General features: G+C 46.9%; 2 protein-coding genes across 2 annotated transcripts; both read right to left on the bottom strand.

The window, feature by feature from the left end:
• Positions 1 to 407: 407 nt before the first annotated feature.
• On the bottom strand, positions 408 to 803 carry LOC146763094 (endogenous retrovirus group K member 19 Pro protein-like). The gene has a single exon (XM_085571143.1). It carries the CDS (start codon positions 801 to 803, stop codon positions 408 to 410), a length of 396 nt encoding a protein of 131 aa, XP_085427269.1.
• Positions 804 to 1,058: 255 nt separating this feature from the next.
• On the bottom strand, positions 1,059 to 1,985 carry LOC146763095 (uncharacterized). The gene has a single exon (XM_085571144.1). It carries the CDS (start codon positions 1,983 to 1,985, stop codon positions 1,059 to 1,061), a length of 927 nt encoding a protein of 308 aa, XP_085427270.1.
• Between the last annotated feature and the right edge of the window lie 9,729 nt (positions 1,986 to 11,714).

The following is an 11,714-nucleotide window of genomic DNA, read 5'->3' on the forward strand; positions in this document are numbered from 1 at the left end:
AGAAGGCACAGTAAAAGCAAATTTTGGTCTGTCATCAGGATGCAGAGGGATCGTAAAAAAACAATCCTTCAAATCAATGATCAAGATCTCCCAACCTGCGGGGAGCATGGTAGGTGAGGGCATACCAGGCTGCAATGCCCCCATGCTTTCCATGACTGCATTGACTTTTCAGAGGTCCTGTAACAACCTCCATTTCCCAGACTTTTACTTGATCACAAAAACAGGAGTGTTCCAGGGACTGGTAGAAGACTCAGTGTGTCCCTGGCGAAGCTGATCCTGAACTAACTCATGAAGGGCGACTAATTTTTCAAATGGCAGGGGCCACTGGTTCTCCCAAATGGGTCTGGTCACCAATCACCGTAAAGGCAGTGTAGGGTAATCTGCACCCTTCAACACAGTGACCCCCATCAAAAATCCATCCCAATGCGCACGCCCCAGGCAGCCAGCACATCCTGCCCCCAAAGAGTGACCGGAGCTGCAGTAACATAGGGCCGAACCTTAACTGTCTGCCCTTCCACATTTTTGATCAACACAGCCTGCCGGCTCAGAAATGTCTGTGCTGCACCCCCCAAGCCTTCAATGGCCGCTCCCACAGAGTCCAAAGGCCACTTAGGAAGCCACACAGAGGCGGAGACGACCGTCACATCGGCTCCGGTGTCGATCAAACCTTGCAGCTGGATCTGAGATGGGCTGGCACCTGGCAAAATCATGGAGCACATCATCTGTGGACGGTTGGCAGAAATGAGCATGGACCAGAGGACTTGTGGCGGTCCCGTGGATCCGGAGCCACCATCTGCACGCATCAGTTGATCTGACCTGGGAACACACGACTGGAAAGGCACAAGTTGAGCAATGCAGGTTCCTGCTGGAATAATGACAGGAGGGGAGGGTGTGGAAACCATAGCACAAATCTGGACCATTAAAATCAGAACCAATGACACTCGGGTGCACAAAGACTCCCAAAAGGGTAGTATTAGACCGCCCCATCAACAATGCACCCAATCCATGACCTAAAGGCCCGAATGCATTCAGAGGGATCCTGTGCACCTCAATAGAATCTAAGATGACTGCTGCTGCGGTGTGTACATCCACCCCGGCAGAGTCGTGGGTGCCTGTGTGGAGTTGACTGGGGCACCCTGCACTGGTGCTGTGCTCTGGGGGATCACTTGTGTCAGCGCGCAGTTCCCCTGTGCGCTCCTGCCCCTGTTTCCCGAGCCTGTCAAACACTTACCATTAGCATGGTAAGTAGAACTGCATTCCCTCGCAAAATGACCTGGTTTACCACATGTGGAACACAGAAGATTAGAGCCTGACCCCTTCTTGACTTTTGTCCCCTGCCCCTGCTTGATCTTCTTCTTCCCCTTCTTGTGCCGACCAGTCCCTGAGGATGACAGGCCTGACCTCAAAGATGCTGCCAGATCAGACATTTTATGGTCCACTGTACCAACCTTGGAACAAGCCTCGACCATGTCTGTCAATGACGGATCGCCTGGCAATGTATCTATAATTTTCCTACAATCCTCATTTGCATTGTCCCTTGCCAAAGTTTTGCACAAAACCTGCCTCAAAGTCTCATCATCAATCTGCTTCTCCAAAGTAGCTGCAAGATTCTCAACAAATGGCAGGAACAATCCTTTGGTCCCCTGTGCTATCTTCACATAACGTTGCCTGGGAGCAGCTGTCTCCATGGTCTTGAGCAATGCCACAAAACCCACCTTCCGGGCCTGCTCAAGTACAATGTGGTGCCAAGTAGCCTGAAAATCAGGATTGGCAAAGTTATTGAGTCCCATGAGTGTGTCCACCCCCACACAGCACCTAGGGTCTGTCTGAGGATAGTGTTGATTCTCAGCTGCAACCCTCTCTGCCATCCTCCTCCAATTGCTCATAAAAAGATCCATCTGCACAGGTTGGAACAACACAGAGGCCAGATGTTTGATATCATAGGGAGCCAGCAGGTCAGTGTTTATCACTCTGAGGACCTGCATCAAAGGGGCAGAACCCAGCCCATATTTTGCCACCTTGTCCTGCAAATCCTGTACAACCTTCCAAGCTATTACCTCATGCTTGTCCTGTTGTCCCGAATTTGGGACAGACTTGTGCACAGGAAAGGCTTGAAGCTTATGTTGCACTGAAGCATCGTCACCCCCACCCCCTTTTGCTCCCCCTGGGGGGGACAGAGGAACCAATTGGCCGCCAGGCACGGTCTCAGCCTCCTTGAGAAGCGGGTTCAAAACCGCACCACCAGGCTTTCCTACCCGCTCTAACAAATCCCAATCACATGCTTCCAAAGCGCTTTGCCTGACCGCATCCCAAAAGCAACGGGGATTGATCGGTCGCACTGACACATGACAGGGAGGCAGTGTCCACAGATCTCTCTGGGATGCTCGCTGCCCTCGTTGGTGTCGGCATTCCGACAGACGGTCAGGCCCCTGTGACGGCATCGAGATCAAATCATCGCTGTCACTACCTGCTTCCTGTGACAGGGGCCTGTGGGACAGTCCACGTTCCATGGGTGAAGCGATACGCGGAATAAATAAATAGACTCCACAACTCGATGTAGTTATGAAGTAGGCATGTATGACAGCGCCCGGCACAAGTGAGATAGCTCTCCGAAATCTTGTGCCCCGAGCTGAAGTTTGTCCCACAATTTTATTCACAAAGGTGTTCCATATGCAATACATTACACAACTTCTATGCATATTCAACCCCTGGCCTCGCCTGTCTTCGCCTCTCATGCTAAATAGGTCCACGCCCTTCTGGGCATGCATGGTTTTTTGTGGTGGTCTTTAGGGGGTGTCTGGTGGTCTTTTGAGGCTGATACCATAGTCTTCCTCTGCATTGAACTTTTGAACTCTTCTCCTCTGCGCATGCACTTTTGGTCTTCTGCTATCTTATCTGGATAAGTCCATTATCCTTGACAGAGGGCCCTCCTTATCTGAGTTCTTTGCATTCCTGGTCTTCTCTGGTATTTGTCTTTTTGCAAGAAGCTTTAAAGATTTTTTTTTCTTTTTCTCTTCTCTCTTTTCTATGTCTTTTCCGCCATGGCAGAGGTTTCTTAAAATTCAACACATGATTCTACAAACATGATACATTCATTTTTGATACATTCATTTTTGATACATTCATTTTGTTAGCTCAAGTGATCTCTGGAAAATCTCTTATTTCACAGGGGAGAGTGGGCTGACAGGAAACACCGAGGCTGGGGAAGAAGCTATCGACCGCGAAGCCAAAGCATTGGGCGCGGCCCCCAAGCCAACAGCTCCCGAACCAGAAGGGCCAGCCGCCGGTGAAAGGGCGGGGACTGGGACCATCACCAGCCGCTCGGTGGATTTTGTTTAAGCAAATTTGCAGTTTCCTTCTGTTTACGTAAGCAGTCTGTGAGTAATTGTGGTTATCTTTATCTTGTATCGTCAGTCCCCAGGTGTAAGTGTTTGTGGTTTTCTTATCTTGCAAATGCTGTGTCCGCAGGCTATTTGCGTATCCTCGTTTCCTAAACAATACCTTAGTCTGTAAGCAGTCTGTATTTTCTCACACTCTGTTTTCTATCCTCAGTCTGTGGTTTCTCACAAATCCATTTCCTAACCTTTATATATATCTTAATAAACAATACCTCAGTCTGTGGTTTCCCACACCAGGCTGAGTATAGCCATGGGGTTGGGGAGTGCTGGGACCAGCAGAAGTCCCCGGCGACACAGGAGGCTTGCGGGGCGTCCCATCATGTCCCGACACCCTGCTTCGCGCCATGGAGGGACTGGGAATTGCCTGGCCCGTCTGCCTGTCCCTTCTCCCCGAGACACCACTAGACACAGAAGCGGCGGCGTCACTCCCTGAGAGAACACTCTCAGAGGCCGTGCTCCCCGAGGTTCCCTCCTGCAGGGGCACATACACACGCCCCCATACCGAAAATAGTGCGGACACCTCCGCGTCCCCGTTGTGCGTCTGCTTCATGAGGCGCCGCCCCAAATCTCGCTAGAGCTTTCGATCAAAGGCCTGCCCAATGTCCACGGAGAATCCATGATCCCGAGCCCAGAGTAAGAGCCGTATCAGTTCCTCCTCAGAGACCCGAGCCCTCATCTGCGGCATAGAGGCTTGCCAGACGGACAAGACTGTCCAATCAGCTGCAGACCCCTGATTCCCCATTGCTATGAAATCTCCCATCAGCGAACGTCCACTTTTAGAGACAAGACAGTCCACTCCTCCAGGGAGATCCCATCCCGCACAGTCCTGGCTCTTAGAAGCCGAACCGCGGTCCAAATAGGACCAAGCCTTCCACAGAAGGCATGGACTTCCAGCGTTACCTTTCTTAAGAAGGCAGAGGTGTCCGTTCACAGGCACAGGCTGGTGGCGTGGTGTCGCGCCGCCGAGACCCCCCCGCAAGACGCTGAGGTTCAGGTCGCCAGCCCAGGCCGTAAATTCAGGAGGGTTCGCCAGATGTCGCTGTTGAGGCAGGACAGGGATGAAGAGGCTCTGATTCAGAAGGCTGTTGAGAGTAAACTCTGGTTTATTCAAAATGCATCGCTCTTTTATACAGAGCTCTGCAAGGACCAAATCCATTGGTTCTGAAGTGAAAACAACCCACCACCATTGGTGCAGAGTGCTTGATGCACAGTGATAGAACTTAACTATAAACAATGTGAAAACCAAGACAGATAAAGAATTATTTACATTCTTTCCCAGCACTCTCCCAGGCCTCTGCCTGGATAGAAACTCTCAGTTTCTTTCTTTGACTGAATCTGAGACCCACACATACTACCCCAAATGCATATTTGGAATTGGTGAAAATTGTCCTCTTTTTCTCTTCAAGTCCTAGCAATGCCCTGCATACTGCATACATCTCACAAGCTTGAACCGACCACCCTGCACTCAGGGGTCCAGACTCCACCACTGTTCCCGTTTCCCCATCGATGACTGCATATCCTGACTTTCTTTTTTCTTCCACCACTCTTGCAGAACTGTCCACAAACCATTTCTCCCCTTCCTTGAGTTCTTCTTCCTCTAAATCTGGTCATATTTTTGTCTGCAATTCTACCATCTCAGCACAGTCATGAGAAAGATCCCCTGGGGTGTCCCCGAGCAGGAATTTGGCCGGATTTTGTGCCGGGGTGGTTTTTCACTCCAAGTCGTGGGAATGGAGTAGAATAGCTTCATATTTCAGAAGCCTGGTGTCTGTCAGCCACTTGTCAGCTTTCTGCTGCAAGATGCTTCTTACATTGTGGGGGGAGTAGATGATTAATGAAGCCCCGAATGCTACCTTTTTGGCTTCTTCTACTAGTATAGCCACTGCCACAATTGCTTGCAAGCAAGTGGGCCAAACCCTGCTGACAGGATCCAGGAGCATGGATAGGTAGCCGACGGGTTTCTTGGCCCCTGCCCAGTCCTGAGTTAGAACTCTGTGGGCAGTATGATTACTAATATTTACAAAAAGCTGAAAGGGCCTTTTTACATCAGGGAGACTTAGCACTGGGGCTGCCATGAGAGTTTCTTTTAATCCCCTGAGTCTTTCTTAATCTTCTTCAGTCCATTTGAGCCTATCCATGGTAAGTTTGTCATAGAGAAACCTTACCTTTTCATTGTAATGTTCAATCCACTGTCTGCAGTAACCCAAAAGTCCCAGTAACTGCCTAACTTTCTTTTTTGTTTTTGTGGGAGGAAGTGCAATTATCCCTGCCACCCGATCTGGATCCAATCTCTTTTTCCCTTCTGTTAGCCAGTGCCCTAAGTATTTTACTTTAGGTTCAGTAAATTGTAATTTAGACTTTGAAACTTTCAATCCCTATCCTCCCTGGAAGTTTAATAAAGCTATAGTTCCAGTTCTCACTTCTTCCGTCTTAGAGCCAGCTACCAGTAAATCATCCACATATTGCAATAGTTTGGTCCCAGGAACTGGCACAAATTCGCTAAGCAGTTTTTCAAGGACCTGACCAAAGAGGTTAGATGAGTCTACAAACTCTTGAGGGAGGGAACTCCATCTTAGTTGTCGTTTTCTGTGTGTGTCTGGGTCCTCCCATTGGAAGGCAAAGTAGTCCCGGCTTCCCTCAGCTATAGGACAAGTCCAGAAGGCATCTTTTAGGTCAATTACACCATACCATGTATCCTCTGGGGATACATTGTTCAGTAAAGTATATGGATTAGACACCATGGGAAATAGGGTTTTTGTTCTTTGATTTACTGCTCTTAAATCTTGTACCAACCGATAGCTACCATCCGATTTTTGAACTGCCAAGATAGGTGTATTATGTCTTGACATGCAAGGTTCTAATGGGCCCCTTTTTATTAAATCTTCGATTATCGGTTTCCAAAGCCAGGGACCTCGCTAGACAGGAAAGCTGGACTGGACAAACACAGATCAGGCCAATGTGGTCAATCAAACGTTCTCCATTTATTAGTTAGAAGATGGCAGTTTATATACACTTGAATATAGTTTACAGCTTACAAAGGCACTCTCATTGGCAAGCTAACATTGTTTGTCTTTGTCTTAAGGTGGACTAAACTCTACACTATAAACCTATACTTATTCACACCCAGATAACCCAGTGCTTCACATCCACACCTTAATATAATTTCTAACTGCGTCACAAGCTCTTAATTTCTAACTGCGTCACAGGCTTGGAAGGCCTCATAAGGCTCGTATCTGAGGCCTAGGCTGGAGTAGCTCAAATCTCATTCCAGACATAAATCATGCCCGCTCTCTCTCAGAAATTCTGCAACAGGTTTAAATCTCTTCCTTCCCTTTAGAGGGATGGGCTATTGTTTGATGCTTATGGGGTCATCTGGTCTCTCAATTTCGATGTGAATTGGTTCCATGTCTAGTTTTCTCACTTCCCCCAGAGTGTGCCAGACCCTGGGATCAATCTTTTCCTCATCCTCAGTGGTTAGCTTATATAAAGTTACCATGAGTTTTGAATCCTTTGCAATTATGCTTATCCCTAATACTACCATCAGGTCCCTCCCCACTAAATTGTATTACGTTTCTTCTACTAATAGGATGTCCCCCACACAAAATTTATTTTCAGGTTCTATTTCTACATATCTTAAGACAGGGACCTAAAAGGGCTCCCCTTTTGCCCCAATTACTGTCATAGAACCCTTACCTTTACTATACCCAGGAGGTAGTCGCTGGACTGTGGTTCGTTCTGCTCCTGAATCAACTAAAAAGATCAACTCCTGCTTTTGGGGTCCAACCTTTAATTTTATCAAGGGCTCTCCGGATGTTCGTGACCCCAAATTATAAAGCCCCTGACACCTCTAATTGTCCTGAATGACCATTTAATCTTTTATTCTCTTTTTACAGTCCCTCTTGAGTTGTCCTCTCTTTTTACAGTAAAAGCATTCAGGAGCACTTACCTGTTTGCCCTTCCTTTGTGTAGGTCCCAGCTTCCTGGGGGCTTTCAAGCTGGCGCCAGTTTTCCCATTGTTTGGGCTTGTTCCTGTTTGTTTGCTTCTCTAACTGCTGCTACCAACACCCTGGCTTGTGTTTTTTTGTTTCTCTTCATCCCTTCTCATATACACTTTTTGGGCTTCCTTTAATAATTCTTGTAAGCTTTTCTTTTGCCAATTATCTATTTTCTCCAATTTACTCTGAATGTCCTTCCATGATTTTGCAATGAATTGTGTTTTTAAAAGGATTCCCCCCACAGGGGATTTGGGATCGGTACCTGAGTACATCTGGAGGCTCTTCCTGAGCCTTTCCAACCATTCTGTAGGAGTTTCATCTTTCTCTTGGCATTCCTCTAAGGCTTTGCTAATATTTTGTCCTTTGGGGACCCCTCCCCAAATACCTTGTATTACCATATTTCTTAGCCCGATCATTTTGGCTCGATCCTCCTCCGCCTGAGTGTTCCATGATGGTCTTTGTTCTGGCCACTTCTCCACCCCACTCCTGCTCTGGGGGTTCCTAAATTCACAATAATTTATGGCAGCCTGCCTTATTATATCTCGTCTCTCCGCATTAAACAAGGATCTTAATATAGCTGAGATATCATCATATGAGTAGATACTATTTCCCAAAAATTCATCCAACCTCTCCACCACCCCCAACGGATAATCCATTAGTTTCCCTATTTCCTTTTTAAAAGCCCTTACACCCCCCATATTGATGGGAATGTTTACGAGCCTGACTTCCCTTAAAGGGTATAGATTAGGTCTGTCCCTTTCATCATTGCTATACTCCATGTTTTCTCTCCTCGTCTTATGCTGAGTTCTACTGGTGGGAGGAGATGTGTTTTCCCCAGTGTGAAGCTCGTGTGTGTATGTGTCCCCGTGTTGGGGGGGGTAGGTTGAGAAGGTCCCGGCATGATGTCTGCAGCTGATATTTGTGCATTAGGTGGCAATGAAGACTGATCCGGAGGTGGTCTTGGTGGGGCTGCTGAGACCTGTGCTTGTGATGGAGGAACTTGGTACGGGGGTGGCAGGTTTTCCAGGGGTTCCCAAGCTTTACCCGTACTTACCTTGCTGCCAGAGGTCTTAATAGGGAACAGCTGCATACTGGCATATTCCCATATCTTGGCATAATCCAGCTCCTCATTGTCCCACTCCCCTTCTTCCCATAAGTAGTCAGATAGTGCTTGGCAGAGTTTACTTTCATAGGTACCAAAAAATGGGCCAGTATAGATATTTTCCAATTTCCATATTTCCCCATACCTCTACACAGTAGTATATAATATTTTCCTTGGACCTTTTCCGCCTTAAAGAACAGTCCTCCCAATGCTCTAGCATCCATCTTAAGGGGCTTTCCCTCAGGATTTCAGGCAACTCATCCTTTTCCCCTTTTCCTGATTTAGTTTTTCGTGGTTTTGAGTTCTTACCTTTTTCTGATTTAGTCCTTTCCTGAACCTTACTGTTCCTTTGTCCCATGTTTAAAGTTTTCTTACCGTATCTCTGAGTCAGTGTCCACAAGCCAATCCAAAAAATCAGTTGCCCATGCATATATTTTGGTCCCATCCCGGACCAAGTCTTACCAAATGTTTAAACTGGTCTGTCTCTGACCGAGCCTTGCCAACCTAGTAACCGCACAGTGAACCGGTCCGTGGGTTTTCAGTTGGAAGATGGGTGAGCTCTCTTTTTACCTGTGTTCCTGGACTCCCTGAGTCCAGAGTCGGTGAGGTTTACCAGTTTCTTGAACCTACAAGAACGTACCTTCCCTCCCCCAATCCGTCCGTGACTGAATTCCCGTAACTCCCCAAGTTTCGGGTCGTATGCATGTTGTGAGTGTACCCGATCTCTTTCGCTTCCCCTGTGACAGACCACTTCCCTCGCGGGACAGTGGAACTGCGATATCACGGTTTCTCCTTCGCCTCGTGACCAGGTCACATCTCACACACACACTCAGTCATGCCCCACTCAACCATGCGATACTTACGGCTCTTTTTCCCATGTGGATTCTTCATGCACGTTGATTTTATGAGTGAAAAATTGCTGCTGCAGCCTCGGAAGCATGGCTCCAAATTCTGAGAGCTCTGGGCCTGTTTTTTTCCTTAATGTGGCTTTGACAGCTGTTTTCAGAATCCGGTTGGTTCCGCGGAGTTCCTCTGCCCTGTCCGGCCACTGAAAGCAGCGGGGCGCCGCCCGGATTGAGGATAGGGAATCCCCTGGATACCACCAAATGGGATCATGTTGGGGTCACCAAGATTGTTATAAATGAAAATTGGTCCAGCCAAATTAAAAAAAATATATATTTTGCAATCAAATTCTATCTAGCCCCAGCCACAAGGGAAGAACAGTGCCGAGCCCAGGATGGGCGCTGGGTGTGCAACAAAGAAGTCAGCCTCAGCAGAGGTTTTCCTCTATGCTCACACACCACCATCCTGGTACAAGCCGTTTTTATAGGGAAAATTCCACATGAGGCCAAGATTTCAGCAATCAGTTCTTTCTTCTATTCAGAGTCCCATAGTTTGATGACATTTCTTTTCTTGGTGATGAGGTAGAACAATTCGATATCTGGAGTTGGTGAATCCCTTGATGAAATTTACGGGAACCCTGCATTCACATGTATCTGTCCGGAGGATTTCCATGATATCCATCTCGGGTCGTTCACACAATGATCAGTGCCTGGGGGTCCCCATATCGCTTCAGATATGGCCCATCTCCAGAAGAGCCACATCCTTTTACTTGTAAATCGGGTTTCAACATACACCAAGTTTCTCCTCCTGCGAGGGTGGGGGGGACTCCTAATACAAATGTGTATACTACAACAAATATTCAATATTACATATATCACACTAGAAATGGCACTAATTATATCTACTACACATAACATCTCCTTCCCCTTGTTGCTATATCCCTCAGCCATTCCCTCCCTATTCCCCTACTGTCCCTCATCTTTGTACTGCCCTGATGCCACTGTTCAGCCCCTACCTTTCAACACAGAGTAACCTGGACTGCACCATGAGTGTGCCCTTGGACCCTGAACATTTTACCACGCAGCTGAATTAAACATCTGTGGATATTATGCAAAGACCCCTTTTGCTTCCTTACCCTGGACTTTATTAGCAGCTATTTCAGCTGCAATACTATGAGAGGTTAAAAACTTTAGAGTCACAATTTGCTAAAAAAAAAAAAAAAAAAAAAAAAAGGATAGCAATAAACACAACAATAAAAAGAAAATTGTACAAAAAAGGGAATGGTTTAACCAACAAAGGCAAAGTGTCACATGGTCCCCCAAAACAAAGACAAGATGGCTGCTTTTCCTGGACAGTTCCACATGGCCCCTCTGGAACAAAGACAGCAGAACAGTCCCTGTTGTGGATGGGGGGTACTAGCACTGCCTGGAACAGCCTGGGACCTGTGGTGACTGTTTCTTGCTCCGTCTCTGCGGCAGCAGTGATGGTGATGGAAGTCTCTCTCTCCCCCTGACAGCAAGTGGCAATGGAGATGGGGATGCTGGATCTCTCACTCCGTGGAAGCAGCAGCAAAACTGCAGGCAACCCACTGCTGGGACCTGAGCAGGCTCTGGCTACATGTGGCTCAACTGGACTGGGGGATACTTGTAAGAGCCTGAGATGAGAGATGTGGGACATCAGGCCGCTCTTCAAAATGCTGTTTATTGTATAGAAGATGTTACAGCAGCCATGGGTCATGGGTAACAGAGCCACGCCTACAGCTGCCAGCTACAGCTTATAGGCAAACCTGAAGCCGCTTTTGTTCTGGTTACAATGCATTATATATTTTTCTTTGCTGAGCATCTTAATACATAACAATCAATCAGCATCATACACAGTACCTTTACTATTACCTGTAGCCTATCATAACTGCTATCATTACCATATTACAGTCATTACTACATTACTATCCTACCACGAATTAGTATGTTGCAGTTTAAGCTTAAAGTTGTTTTTCTGTTTTCTTGCAGTGGAAAATTCTTAGACCTTTTTTCTACTTGTTACATCAGCATGTTTTTGCCTATGGTATCTTCTACTTTTCCTAAGACCTATTTCTGCTTGGTAAAAACATATTTTTTAGCCATAAAACCTCTTTCCAGCTCGACTTAACCTTTGCTTTTTTAGTTGCCCAGTAACGACTGGCTCAGCAATTCTTAATTTAGACATCTCTTATTCTTCTATATCAAAACTTGCTTCCATCTCTATTCCACTCTCAGGTTCTACATTCAGAGAGTTTTCTGCCAAGCATACATATCTGTGAAACTTTCTTGTCAAACATTCATCTTTCCCAGCAGTAACCCTCTTCATTCTGTCTCCCGCAGCAACCTTCTTAACAGG

The sequence above is a fragment of the Lonchura striata genome, chromosome W (genome assembly GCF_050655825.1).
Source record: "Lonchura striata isolate lonStrDom1 chromosome W, ASM5065582v1, whole genome shotgun sequence".
NCBI classification, from domain to species: domain Eukaryota; kingdom Metazoa; phylum Chordata; class Aves; order Passeriformes; family Estrildidae; genus Lonchura; species Lonchura striata.